Source organism: Podarcis erhardii, assembly GCF_964252035.2.
Source record: "Podarcis erhardii genome assembly, chromosome: 11".
Taxonomy (NCBI): Eukaryota; Metazoa; Chordata; class Lepidosauria; order Squamata; family Lacertidae; genus Podarcis; species Podarcis erhardii.
Window position 1 is genome coordinate 25,127,012 of NC_138501.1, and position 15,135 is coordinate 25,142,146.

Here is a 15,135-nt window from a genome sequence, read left to right on the forward strand (position 1 = left end):
ATACTAGCCAAGTGAATATCTGCAAGTAATGCTGTTTATAATATCCCAGTGCATTACCCTAAAAATTATTCTGTTGGTTCTTGCCAATTAGTTTTTGTTCAGTGCTTTTCAGTTCCAGTCAGTTTACTTCGCTGCTGTTCTTAAATGAAAATTTTGTGCCATAATTAAAAAGTTATTCCACTGATTACCCCCCCAACAGTAAGTCAGATAGCTTTAAGAGTCCAATAAATAAATGGACCAACTTTGCTATTGTTTGGAGAGTGTTATGATAGGTTTTTCCTTCGTTAATGCATAAGAATGGTGGTATGACCCTGTGTAAAAATAATTGTGCTAAATTTTAAAATTGTGCTCAGATATTTTGAAAACAAATATTTCCCAGCATCCTCATAGCATGTCGGCTTCTGTGTAGTTTTGGTAAAGCAACAGCAAGGGGAGCTCTTACTCCAGCATTTATGAATACTGAACTCACTAAAACTGACTTACTAGACACAAAGAATAAAGAAGAAAGCTATTTTCACCTAAAATTACAAAGCTTTTATTGTACAGTGCTGCCAGGTGTTTAGAGGGCTTCTCTAGACACTCTGCCATTAAACCCAAGCTCTGACTAACAAAGGGCTGTTTAATTTTTTTTTTATTTTAAAATATTCCTATTCCCTTGCTGACATCCTTTCAATAACTGAATTTAATAAAGATGTACCTTATCAGGCTCTGCAGATAACATGAAGTGCTAGTACTAATGCTGTACAATATTCTTCAAACAGATTAGCAGGATGTGCGCTTCAGCAAATTTATTCTACCTATCTGCACTGAATCAGCTGTCTGCTGATGCTTGTACAAATCATACACCAATAGTGTTATCATAAACACAGTTTAATAGAGGTGACTTAGCAAGGCTAAACATTATATTTCCTAAACCAACTGAGAGCTAAGATACAGTGTACTATGCCTGAAAACTAATAATTACGAGTATTATTTCAGATTTTGGTATCGACCAAGACAGACTGGTCTGTCAGACTACATCTTAATAGATATAATGCATTTCTGATGGATTAATTGCAGTGATACACATTTTGATACCAAGTAGTGAGAATAATATTTTTTCTCCATTATAGGTTAATGTGAAACAAGTGATACTGACGATACTGATAATTTTATAACACCACAGAAATATTGTCATATATTTCACAACTTTTTTGAACCTTGAGCCATTTTTTTTACCCCCAGAATTGTGTCTCTAGTGTTGTTGGTATAAAAACAGGATTGTATTCTGTAAAAAAGAAAAAGAAAAAAGCCTGGCCTGTCAATTTATCACATTGGTTATTTCAGGCATTGTTATGTTTACTTACAAACTTAACTACCCTTTTCCCTAACATGACCCATACATACATAGCTTCAGAAAGACAAATTAAAGAACACAGTATTGCACAGTATTTGTGGAACTCTTGCCATTTCTATATGTTGTCACCTGTTTTATTTCCAGCGTTCATGCTGCCACCCTTTTAGGGAATATACAGTGAACTATTACTGTGCAGCTAGAAAGATTCAGGAATCCTTTTATCATCTTTATTTTATAGATTTTTTTAAGCTTTCCTAAAGAGACTTTTCCATTTTAAAATGTATTTTGTGTCTATTCTTGAGACAGAAACCAGTAAATGAGCTGACCTTGCCATCAGATCAAATAGCCTTGCAAAATGACTCTATTACTGTCATTTAACCATTTGTAGCTGAACATCAGAGCCCTGCAAATTAAACAGGCATTACTGTTTGAACCATTATTTTATCACTATTGTATGAAAAGCTTAATTCCTTTTGGGGTGGGGGGAAGGAGGGCCATAATGGGTAGCAGACCAAGAGAGAGATTGTATGACCTTTTCAGAACGGGTGTGCTGAACCCCTGCTCCCCCTTGTCACAGTTTAAAAACCAGAGAAGCTAGTTTAGTGAAGAAGTTGTTAGCATTCCATTTTTATTATGACATTTCACAGTCATCCGATTTAATGTCCCTTGACCGGATTGTCCACCGTGAGACGATGGGCTTGAAATGTTATTTAGAGCATTGATAAAAGGTGAGCAGTTCTAAGATGACAGCGAGTCATAAGGCTGGTGGTGTGACATTAATTTTCTCCATAACAAAGATGGAATAAGACGTCATGGTGACAAGCTGTCAATCAGTACTGGCCCCTCAGTGTATCTCAATGCCATAGGATGGGGTATTGGTTCTCCCATAATAGAGCTGAACTGAGATGCTCTCCCTGACAGCTGCTGCAGCCATACAGAAAATATATTATACAGCCTTTCATTAAAAAAATAAAGAGGACTCATCTCCAGAGCATTTCAATCTTTTTCCATCTATTGAGGGCTGAAAGGATTCACAGCAAATCATAAGATTTCACTGCTATGGAAATTTCAGGCCTTCGATACCATCCAGGTTTTGAAGCCTTCAATAATAATCATAAATAAGAAGGCTGACAATCGGCTGATAAATCATTACTTTAAGTTGCATGTTTAAAGTAATGTATTAAAGTAATTTGCTTTTCACAAAATCCTACAATAATATTCTATGGTATGTCACTGGCCCAGATTGTCAGAATGTGCAGTAAATTGCTCCAAATCAGCTGACTAGCTGAATCTAAGTTCAAACTATAATTACCCCATAGAGCCCTGACAAATAGTACCCAGTGAAATACTGCAATCTCCCCCCCCCCCCGCCCCCCGTGTGTGGGTAATGTGAGTGCAGGTGGAACAAAATTGAATTTGTGCTTTTGCTTTTATCTTGTAGGAAATGTGAGATAAATATAGTTTCAAAACCTACAGAACAAACATGTAATTTCCACATGCCTGCCACCCTTGTTCTACATATGTGAGAACTGGAAAATATCTGAATTTAGATACAAGCTTGACAAAAAAAGCCCGCCAAACCTTCTTGTAACAAATGACACGCTAAACAGAAAAGCATCTGTATTCTGATGCTATCTGTAACATAACTTTCAGAATCAGGCAGTTTGGAATCCTATAAACAGTGTTTGTTTAGCTTTGGTCCTATGATTATACACAATTCTGATGATAGACAAATGTTTTCAAAAAATTGTAATAAATGGGCATGTGTTTCCATAGAAAGCAATAGATATAAATGCATTTATATGTGAAAATTGATGTGCCATATAACTGCAGCACTTCGGCTCAGTATGCCAAGGTCAGACCTTCTCTGTACGCAATAAGCGTCTTAGGGGATTTATATTGTGGGCTTTGTGTCTGACTCTTATTGGTAAAAATGTTTGTCTAACACTTTAATAGTTGATATTTCAAGCAGAAAATATTCCTTTTTTTCTTGAGCAGTATACCACTAATGATTATCCATTAAGCAGCAACATAGTAGAAAGGAAAAGTAATGTCTACTTCTATTAAATCCAACTTTGCTTTAAGTTGTCACATTAAAACATATAGAAATCCTGTTTATTCTTGATATATCCGGCTTGGGTTTTATATATACATAATAAACATATATGCACACAAGTCTTGTTTTGGGAAAAAATAAAAGTTTGTTATAAAACATGATGTTGTTTTTGGAAGAATGATCAGCTATTATATAGTTTTCTTTATCTAATATATAGTTTTATCCAAAAACTGTATGAGAAATTAAAGTGCACAAAATTTATGATACTTTTTTTGAAAAAGTTGCTCTTTTTTCTCCCTATGTCTATTTATAGGTTAAATACAAGTTGTTGAATGCATTAGTGATTTTTTTGCCAAGAGATATGGAAGCTGTTGTGAAGGGACCTGCTTTCTCTAGCTGTATAAAGATAGCTCTAGTCTTGTTTAAGGTATCCCCTAAAACCAGCAGACATTTGCCATTTAAACACAGGCTTCTGAACTGCATCTCTAGAATTGGATATACCTCTGTCTTAGGGTATACAGAAATATCTTTTGATGCGTTGTGACTTGGGGCATTCTCTTTCAGCATCATTTTGGTGCACTATTTATTACAATTAAATATTGATATATTCAGAATAAATAATGCACTAACATGAAGCTGAAAGATGAGCGCTGTGGTTTAGATCTTTTAAAATCAAATACTGGGAATGGAAATAGATATTTCCTACACTGAGTGGAACCTATACAGTACTGAAAACACATAGTTGATTTCCAAGAATAAGATTTAAGAATAATCAAACAACCATTATAAAATGTGATAGAAGACGGAATTGCATTTGCCTGTTTCCCCTCCCTTTGCAAGCTCTTCCTAACTTCATAGTTTTTTTGTGTGTGTTCTAGAGTCTAGTGCGGATGTTTCATAACATGAAGGATGTGGGATTTCTCCAGGTGAAGGTTATCAGAGCAGAAGGTTTGATGGCAGCTGACGTTACAGGCAAGAACTACTTCAATTTTTGTGGTGATAGTTATCCTATTGAAGCATTTCTGGTTTATAGGCTTTTTCAAAACTAGCACTCCCAACAGGGTAGAAAACTTAAGTTTGCTAGGATCTTTGCAAATGAACTCTATCTTCTCATATTTGTGTTTGTGTGCAAATTTGTTTCAGCTACTTAATGCTTTCCCAAACCGTATGTGAATTGAAACAGTCATCATTTGAAATATGCATGTCTTTGAGTTTTTGAATGTAGTTAAATGTGTACATATACTAGGGTAAAGCGTGCATATAAATGCATATATTAGTGAAAATAACATAAACCACCTTTTATTAGGGGAATTTGCTTTACAAAAATGTGTGTTTTAGAATAAATTTCTGGTGAATTTCCGTGAGCACCTTTAATTAAAAAATTGCAAACTAACGTGGAAACTGAATTTAAGATTAGAAAATTGAGAGATCAAAATTAACATATTTGCCCATCCTTAGTTTGGACTTTGTACAGCTCAGAACCTTACTGAAAATAGTAATGGAAAAAGATTTTAATGAAACAATGCATCACAGCCCCTCCAAAAGGTTTCGTGTTGTTAAGCTTCATTCCCAGTGGGCTACAGCAGATACAGAATAGTAAAACAAAATGGAGTCCAGTATTTTGCAAGATAAAATTCACTTGTTCATGGCAGGGCAAGTTCATATGTTAGTCAAAAACAGTATTTTAAAAAATTGTAAAGCAGAGGAGGGCTTAAAATACAGCTTCAGAATAGTATGTTTCTGATGGATGTTCCTCTGAAAATGTAGGATATTTGCATCAGCACTCTGGATAGCATCATCATGCCTGTTGCCATATTTATTTATTTTATTTTATTACATTTCTCTGCCTCCTTTCTTCAAGGTGGCACATGTGGAGTTCTCTGGTGGTTTCTCATCTGTGTTGACAAGACACAGACCTGTTTGGGTTCTGCAGGATTGCTGAATCGTAAATCTTCTTATGAAGTTGCAAGCATCATGTATCTTTACATTTGTCCAGAGATATACCTACTTGCCAAAATTTTTAGCACACATTTTCTTCATGGGCCTTCTTTAGTGGTTTAACAGCTGATTCCACATCTACATACCCATTGGATGGATGGATGGATGGATTTATGGCACCTTTCTGCCAAGGCAGTCTGCAGTTTTAAAATACTAAAAACAAATTGACTTGAGCAGGCCTTGAAGTTGTCGTTGTCTCCTTCCCACAATGTTCATTGGTTGTATGGCAGTGGGGAAAGTCTGCCAGGAGGAGTAAGCTTTGGGGGTTGCCTTTGTCTGCCTGCATCCTCACAGGGTAGATTGTGTCTATTGCCCCTTCTTGGGCTGAGAATGTAATGATAGTAATATCATAATTAGTTATTTATGGCTTTACGTTTTAAGATTTGTTGCAGTCAACTGTAAGTTAGGTTAAGGGCTTTCTGGTGCAGAAAGGTAGGTAGAAATATTGCATGTGATGGTGGAAGCAGGTGGTCTTCCATTACTGAGTCAAGTGGAGGTTAGTCTGTTGCAGTTGCCTGCTTCTTCACTGATGGGATCTTGCCCATTTCGAGGATGAGCAGTGGGATTCCCCCCCCCCCAAAAAAATCTGTGTGATTCTCTATGCAGTACATTACAAGGTGTATTTCTGCATGCTGGGCAGCTCTTCTGTGTGTGCAGGAATCCCTAGCTTCTTCATGGTGTGTAGTATGAATTGTGTATTTCTAAGTGTTTTGGTTTTAGCTAGGTTTGGTAATGGAATGGTCACATTGCTTTCCTTTTGTCTTTAGCGCCAATATGCAAAAATCATCCTTATGTAACTAAGCATTTTACATCACAAATGTAGAAACATTGGGGGTGCATACATAACCATTATAGCATGTGTTCTGCTAGCAGAATATCTTCCAGCTTGGTTATTTGACAAATAACCTCCATACATCACCATACACAATAGAAATAGACAGAAAAATCATATTTCAAGATGCAGCATTTTTTTCTTCTCATATTTTGTTTTGTGTTCCATAAAGCATTGAATTCCAAATTATCACATTTGGTATGAGGCAGAAAGCATCGGAAGGACCTTTCGTGTGCTTTCAAATTCAGGTTTGAATAATACTTGCAATAAATTGATTATGTGTTAGTTTATGTTATTAGATTGGTTTCAATGCTTTATGTTTACACCTGCAAGTGTTGAGTCTTACACAGTTTTAATGCTTCATCTTATATTGAGTATATTGGTAATGCTTCTATGCAAACAAGTATTGCATAGGCAATGGTGCTGTTTTGGTTCTGTTTCCAGTCTTTCTATACAAGTATTCCACAGACAAACATAAAAAGAGTATATGCAGAGGTGTACATAAATAAATGTTGACGCATGATAATAAATAATATAGTTGTATGTATGAAATAGGCTGCAGTTCTGTGATAACTTACATGGGAGTAAGTCTGGGTCAGTTCCTGGTTGGGAATTTCATGTATGCTGCCTTGAGTTCCATAATGGAAGAAAGACAGGATATAAAATGTAATAAATATATCGGAGGACCTTGCTTCCCAGTAAACATGTTTTTTACCAAATAATAATAATTTCAAGTTTTTCCAGTATTTAAGAGCCAAAATATTAACCTACAAATTGCATAATTTTGCCTTGGGATAGACTATCATATTAAATGCCTGAAAATAAAAAGTAATGGCAAAGGTAACATTTGATTCGTTTTTGCTGAATTCTAAAATATTCTCTCAGTAAGCAAAGAGGAGGATTTTAAAAGATATTTTATTAAGCTTTTTTTTTAGCAGGGGGAGAAGCATTTCAAAATGTACACTTTTGTCACAGTTGTATTTTCTAAATGAGTGAATAAAAAACACAAATTATAACTGAAATGGTCCAGTCTTCTCCTTTCCACAAAGCACACGCCCTTAGTTAGCTGAATATTACTAGAGCCAGTTGCTCCAGTTCACTGTTACTAAAATGTTGCTTTCAGTAGAAGAGTATTGGGTAGTGTGCTTAAATGTAATAGGCATATTTAAAAGATTCATTGACTAGTTACTCAGCATTAAACTACAACAATAAATTGAATTTTTAATCAAGTAATACAGACTTTCACAGTCTCCGTATGTGGATAAAGCTTTTAAGGGATTATAGGGGGTCATTATTTCATTTGGAAGAATGGCTGATGAGAATAAAATGGCTCAAACTATGGCTTATCATGAACAAGCAAACTTGCAAGCTTCCGGTGCAAAGATAATGGATCCAGCAATCCTACCCTGGTTCTGCTTTAGCTGTGCTACCCACCATCAAGCTATGGTTTGGCTGAACCTGGTTCATGGTTTGTCCAGATAAACCATGAGCTGTAACCAAGGTTTGTTCTTGGGTTACTCTTCATGGTTCAGGGGAAGCAAACCACAGGAACTTTGTGAACTCTCATGCAGTTACTAACAGCAAACCTTTAGCAGTGCAGTACCACAGTGTTTTGGAGTTGTGTTACAGTGAACATGGTGATTAAGGAAGATACAGGCTAACACATATAAAAATTGGGGGTGGGTGACAGCAAAATTTCACAGAAGAGCTTACATGAAGGATGTAAGCTCCTCTGTGAAATTTTGAAGGATGGGCCAGTATGTATCGTGTGAAAGACATGTTATACTGTGGATATTTCTGTCTGTGTTTGACTCAAACTTAAGAAACAGAATATATTATTTCAGTGATTTGATCATTCAGTTGCTGTACTTAAACAAAGGCATGTAGAATTAGGTGATACAAGGGAGTGGTTCATCACTAGCACCAAGCTCCATCTTCAGTATAGGCATAGCAGCAAAACATTGGAATTTTGTTTTAGATCTTTCCAACCTCTTATAGTTCCACTGCTAAAACATGATTCTGTGCCTCTGTTCTGTGGAAGTTGGCTAGTTTTAAGGCATTTTAATGAATGTTTTAATTGTAATGGCATAGACATCTCATGGTTCCACTACAGATCCAGAGACTCATAGGACTGGGATGTTGAAAACAAGAGAATTCTAGTCCCCCAAAGTCATGAAAATATTCAGTGAAAGGACCCTATAGTCATCTTACCTTCAAATCTCATGGTCCTTAAACAGGTTGTGGTATTTGAGGAAGTATTTTAACCTTTTCTCATCTTGTGAGATAAAGAATTAGAAAATTATTTTGGGATAAATGCATCACTTCCCCCACCTTGGTAGCTAGTACAATCATGCCAATAACTATTAAATACAGATTGCCAACATATTTTTTTTTTTTTTTTGGCACACCTACCAACTTGTTGGCAGCAGAGAGATTCTTGATAAGGAGAACAATACAAAATGAATGAACATTATTCATTGGGTAATATGGCAAGAGAGTGAAAAAATGGTTATAGTTTATTCAGATAAATTTACATTGATAATCCTAAAGCAGGGTGTTATTGAATGAGAGAATCTGGAACTTGCCTTTCTATAAAGTTGGCACAAACCACCTTAGGCCAACTGCATTCTGATGTGAAATAATTCTCTAGCCCTCCAGTGGGAGTTTGTTTGTTTAATAAGATGTAGATTTTTTTCATCAGGTGTTGTCATTATTTATTTTTTTAAAAAAACTAGTACTTCTGACAGAAAATTAAGAAATAACAGTAAAAATTATGCTGAATCTTGTATCCAATGTTAAGCGAATCTTATTTTTCTTAAGAAATAAGGATAACCCGGTCTCATTAGTGAAGTTAAATCTAAGTTGCATTTGACAGGCTGCCTGGGAAACAGTTTATTATTATTTTTTTGCTATCTGTGGGTTTTAATTAAGATGTGTTCAATTATAGTCTCCTCACATACTCACTCCCCCTGCTTGCTGTGTCACAGACTGGTGATCAGGGTGCTTTCAGATGGTCCGGCCCATGACTTTGACCTTCTGCGCGGTCCAGCGTTCCCTGGGGAACCGTTCAGCTCATGAGGTCTGATTTCACACTTCCAGGATGCCTCGGCTCTCTTAACAATGACAGGGAGACAAAGCCCTTTAGAACGGGCCGCACGGGGACTTGTTTAAATTGGAAACTAGAGAGGAGTCAAGGAACAAGGTTATGGACTATAGAATAGTGTTTTTAATAAAGAGCTCACAGCTCTGGTTCAGCTCAAAGAAGGTTACCTCTGTACAATTAATTGAGCCATTTATCTTGGCTTCTAATTTTTCACAGAATGGTATGATAAATATTAGCTAAAAGGCAAACGAGATATGATGTCATGCATTTCAACATTAATGTAGGCTTTTTAAAAAGCAATCAAAGATATATTTGCTTGCATTTCCCCCCATTTTCTTAATTGCACAAGGTTTGGGATTTTCCTGGATAAAAGATGGAATTTGCTTGACGGCTTACTGTTCTTGGATTTATTATCCTTGATGTTTCAATGCTTCGTGTTAGAGGCCAAAGGGAATGTAGCATGAAAGATGCAGTCATCCTGAATGCAAGTAAAATTCCCGGAAAACTGAATGTTCTTACTGCTTAGTATCATACTTTTGACTTTCATTTACGCTATTGTTGATGACTCCTGCATAACAGTAGTGTAATTTGGCTCAAACAAAAAACAGCAGCCCAGTATTAATTTCAGTTACAAGGGTAGTGTGCTGTTCTAGCTGGGTGGGAGAGCCAGCAGGCATCAGACAAAACACCAGAAGTGGCAGGTGAGAAGGTTTTGGATGGAGATTTGGCAGTTAGCAGTGAACAAGTTTGTAGCTACCAAGGTTGTGAGCTAATTCTGCAGAAATGCAGTAGCTCCTTGACTAGTGCAAACATTGCTCAAACAAAAGCCATAGTTTATTTGAGTCTGGTGTAGACTTGATGACTCCTGAAATCCTGCACCTTGTCTAAGAATGAGGAAATTTAAAAGGCAACTCATTCAGTCACTATTGAATGATTTCATACTGCATTGCACATCATCTCAACTGGAAGGGGTCTACAAAGAGTGAGTATTATTGTGTTTGAGTGTGGGGTTCTGAAGGGAGTTATGAGTTTTCACTAGAAAAATCTTAACAGTCCTCTTTCTGGAGAGGACTCTGGCAATACATGGACTTTGATGTTCCAGGAGTGTTCCTGACTGTGTTTCAGACAGATAGATTTTTTTAAACTGGTAAGCAATGCTTCAGTAAAAGTTTTCAGGTTGGTTCACATTTAAAAGATACAAAATAATAATCAATAAAAGAACAAAACTAAAAAACAACTGCATAAAATATCTCATAGGTTACACGTTTTGGGGAAATGAAAAGGTTTTTTAACTAATGCCAAAATGAAATTGACATAGATACCAGGCAAGCCTTCCTGGAGAGATAATTCCATAAGCAGGGGGCAATGACTGAGAAGGCCCTGTCTCCAGAAAGTGGCTTCCAAAATTTTTTGAAGAGGCCTCCACAGCAGGCTCCTCTGGCTTTTAATATCTGTCGGAAAGCAGAGTCACAACACCTGGGCATTTATGTTACTAAGAACAGTTCATTTTCCTAGTTTTTATCTTATGCTGCCCTTTGCTTTGCCTTCTTTTTCAGTATGAAGAACACTTGGGATATTAAGATGGCTGAGATATGATCAAGTTGTTGAAAGCAATCAACACTTTGTGGTTAATATCTGAAAATGTAAAGCTAACAAGATGCATACTTGTTTTAAACACTGTTGTTGACTACATATGTTGAATGGAAAACTCCTAGCCTGTTTGTGTTAGGAACTCCCCAAATGTATTATTAGAAGCTCCCATTATCTGTAAATGCTTTCTTTAAGATCTGAAATGGAGCAGTAGATTTTTTGCATATATTCACACAAGTAGGGCAACCCATCCCTTAGGGTGTCTTCCATACCTGTCTGCTAGCCCTCTTGCAGTTTTGAAGAATGCAGAAAAAGTAGGTCAGCTAGATATTACCAAGGCACAGAACCTGTGATTCACTTAGAAATACCTACGCTCATGCCTCAATCCCCTGGAATCAATGAAATCAGTTGGCAGATCTCCTGTTACTTGAACTCTTCTTTTGTCCAGTGTAATCCTTTGCTTCCTCAGGGTGGATTTCTTTTCCTTCGCCCTGATCTATCATTTGTTGCTTTGAGCTGCATATCTGAATTCCGCCATCTTCAAAAAGAGTTGCATATGAAAAAGTGGAAATGTCTGCCTATGTATATAAATATAAGTGGAAAGCATTGTAAGTGTAGAATGAGATTTATTTTTTTAAGGTGGTGTGGCAGCATTAAGCTTTTTTTTTTAAAAAAAGGGGGGGGGCTTATTGGCAAGGAAAACCTTGGTACTAGAGTGGCAGTTATGTGGCACAATTCTTTTATGTTTATAAGTTACAATTAAACAAGAAAGGACAACCTGTTGCCTCAATCACTTCAGTGCGTCCTATTTAGTGACCCCTGTGATGACCAAGATAGCGAGGTCAAGAGCTTCATGTGCACTTTTGTTTCTTCAGCAGTGGCTCAGATATTCCACAATCCAGTCAACGCCACAAAATTATGTTCCTAATGCCTACATTTCCCTCATGCATCTTGTTTGTCTTGGATGCTTAGTCAATCACATTTCCTCAATTCTGCAAATGCCTTTCGTTCTCTTTCTGCTACTTATGGCAAGTCTCCACATCAACAGTTAACTTTTATCTTCGTGCAGCACTCATGTCTGTGAACCTCAGTCCTCTAGTTCTTTGCTTCTAAAAGCTCCAGGTAGTTGCATTCTCCCATTGCCTGTGATGGTTATCGTGCTGGGTTGGGTAACAGTGCCACTTTGTGGTTGAAGCCAGGAATAAAACTTGAGGGAAGCAGGCATCCCGTTAGCTTCCTGCTTTCATTTTTATTGAAGCTTTTTCATAAAACTACACAGTAAAAAACTAACCAATTTTTTAAAAAATAGATAAGTAAATTGAAGGGTAAAACTTAACCCTTGTCTCACACAGAAAGGGGGAGGGTCCTCCCAGCCCTCACCTGTGAACTTCCCTTTCTTCTCCCAGCCTCCCATATGGGCATCTTCCCTTCCTACCTCTCACACAGGAAGAGGCCACTCATTGGCCAATTTGAAATGCAGCTGCTAGCGGGAACTGGAGCCAATTAACAGGCGGCTTCGAGGAATTCCCCCAGTTGCTGCCTGGCCATGTGCGTTCCATTCTAGCTGCCCAGGGATAGACACTGAGCACCCACTGCCAGATCCAAAGGTATATCCTTCCTCTGTCCTCCTTTTGTCTGTTGGGGTCCCTCAGTGCTTGTGTTTGACCCTCTTCTAAAGAAGACCAGTGGACATTGCCTGTTGCTTTAAGTACCACACAATAATCTGATGACACCCAGCAATTCGTGTACGGTGGTACCTCGGGTTACGAACTTAATTCGTTCTGGAATCATAGAATCATAGAATCATAGAGTTGGAAGAGACCACAAGGGCCATCGAGTCCAACCCCCTGCCAAGCAGGAAACACCATCAGAGCACTCCTGACATATGGTTGTCAAGCCTCTGCTTAAAGACCTCCAAAATAGAATCATAGAATCATAGAGTTGGAAGAGACCACAAGGGCCATCGAGTCCATGGAGATCCGTTCGTAACCCGAAACCGTTCTTAACCTGAGGCGCGCTTTCGCTAATGGGGCCTTCGCTGCCACCGCACCGCCGCCACATGATTTTCATTCTCATCCTGGGGCAAAGTTCTCAACCCGAGTTACTACTTTCGGGTTAGCGGAGTTTGTAACCCAAAGTGTTTGTAATCCGAAGCGTTTGAAACCCGAGGTACCACTGTATTCCAGAACTTTATTCCTGCATCCAATCGCACATCTACAGCTGCCTGTCTCGTATTGTCACTTGGATGCTTCTGTCATTTTAACTGTAATACTTCAAAGACAGAACATCTTATCTTCCTTCCCAAGACCTCCTCTCCTTATACATTCTCCATCCACTCAATTTAACAGGTACAGAGCCTCAGTTTTCTTCTTCCTCTCCCTTTTTTACTTCCCATATGCAATTTGTGGCCAGCCTATATTTCTTCTTCCCTTTGCATATAGCGCTGCAAAATTATGCTTCTTTTAGTGAAAATTGGATAATGCTCTGGTCCTTTCTCACTTGCCCTATTTCACTTGCTACTTTATGCAGATTATATTACTGCAATGCATTATATGTGGGGCTACCTTTGAAGGCAAATTCAGATGAGACAGACTCCTAGTCTTCTAGAGCTGCTGCCAATCACTGGATAGACCAATGGCCTTGACTTGGTATAAGACAGCATCCTAAATTAGGAAACTACAGTTTGGAATGCACTCAGATGCAATGTTGTTGTTGGCATCCATCTGTCTCAAGAGACAATGGAGCGCCCCTCCAGAGGTGAAGTCAAATCACTGGAGAATCACAATGCTTGCTGTGGCCAAAGAGACCAGAAACTTGTAACTGCTGCTTCCAATGTTCTTTCTGCTCTATTAGCAGCACCAAAGTGACCTCTCCGGGACACAAGCCTGTGTAGTATATATGAAGGTCCTGGGCTACCTAGATGACAAAAACCCACTATTGGCCTCGCTGATATGGTGCACAGAAAAGCAAAGCAATACATTTGGCACCAGCTTTGGCACCAGCTTGGCTGCAGGAGTTGCCGGAATGACGTCTTGTCCATTCCTATGCCCATTTTATGGTGCCTAGTGTTGATCTTTTAAAGCTCTTCATGACGTGATACCAGGGTACATGAAGGATCACTTCTTTCCGTATGTCCGTATGTCGCACACTAAGCACTTCATCAGAGTCTCTTCTCTGGGTTGAGGTTCAACATGAGGTTCAAGGAACGATCCTGTTCATTAGTCTCACATAGAAGGTACATACATGTTGCAGTCACAACAAAGAAGTAAAGTTTCCAAATACGGTAAAAGATCGTACTTTAGGACAATTTGACGTTGAACCAACCAAAATGGTGGCCAATCTGAACTTACTGTTAAATGGCATCCAGGAATAGTAAACATAGCACTATCTAATTTAGCAGATATAAGTGGACAATTGCCTATAAAGTCCAGTACAGTCACATTTGACTTGAAAAGAGGAAACTTTTCCCCAAATGAGAGGATGCTTTGAAAGTTCTTTTAAATGCAGATAGAGAGCTTGAAGGAGCTCCCCATGAAGGGAGCTCCATAGCTGCAAAGCAACCACCAAAAAGGCCTTGTCTGATCTTTGTCGGCCAGACCTGAGAATTCACAAAGCTTTGAACAGCACTGGAGCAGTGTGTATCTTTATAGATAATTAGGTGAACATCAACTTTTTAAACAGATGTGAATAATTTTTCTGAAGATCAAATCCTAGAGTGTCAAGATTAAGGGTTTTGAGGTCTTTTGCTATACATATGTCCTAGGTTTAGCTAATGTTTGTGGGATCATTTTTAAAATAACTATATATTTATATCCATTTTTTCAGAAAATATACTTCTTATTTATAAAATATATATACCACCCTTCATCCAGGGTGGTTCAGAATATAAAAAGACAATATAAAAAACCCAAAATACATAATAAAAATAGGAGAAAAGCAAACCAGTCATCCCACCCACCCACATAATGAGAGACATGGAAGTGATTTTGTGCAAATCTAATATTGTTTTAAGGCTTGTAATAAATACTCATAATCATTTTCACGTGGTGGAAGACCTTAGACATTAAGCTCCTGCATTATTGATATGCCTATTGTGCACCCCTGATTTGATCATGCCTATATTTTGCATGTTAAAATTATTAACTTGTAATATTAATTCTCTTGTCTATGTACCATTAGGAAGCTAAATTGATGTGATTATATATTTGGAACGCATGAAT

The 15,135-nt window shown here is 37.8% G+C and overlaps 1 protein-coding gene across 9 annotated transcripts in view; it reads left to right on the plus strand.

Moving 5' to 3' along the window:
- The window catches only part of MCTP1 (multiple C2 and transmembrane domain containing 1), a gene marked incomplete at its 3' end in the record, with an annotated part of 167,255 nt that overhangs the window by 78,115 nt on the left and 74,005 nt on the right, over positions 1-15,135 (plus strand). For all 9 annotated transcript variants that reach the window (XM_081880367.1, XM_081880364.1, XM_081880365.1 and 6 more), the window contains one exon: positions 4,271-4,364. In XM_081880367.1, the coding sequence (XP_081736493.1) occupies positions 4,271-4,364 (94 nt within the window). The remainder of the gene's footprint in view (positions 1-4,270; positions 4,365-15,135) is intronic.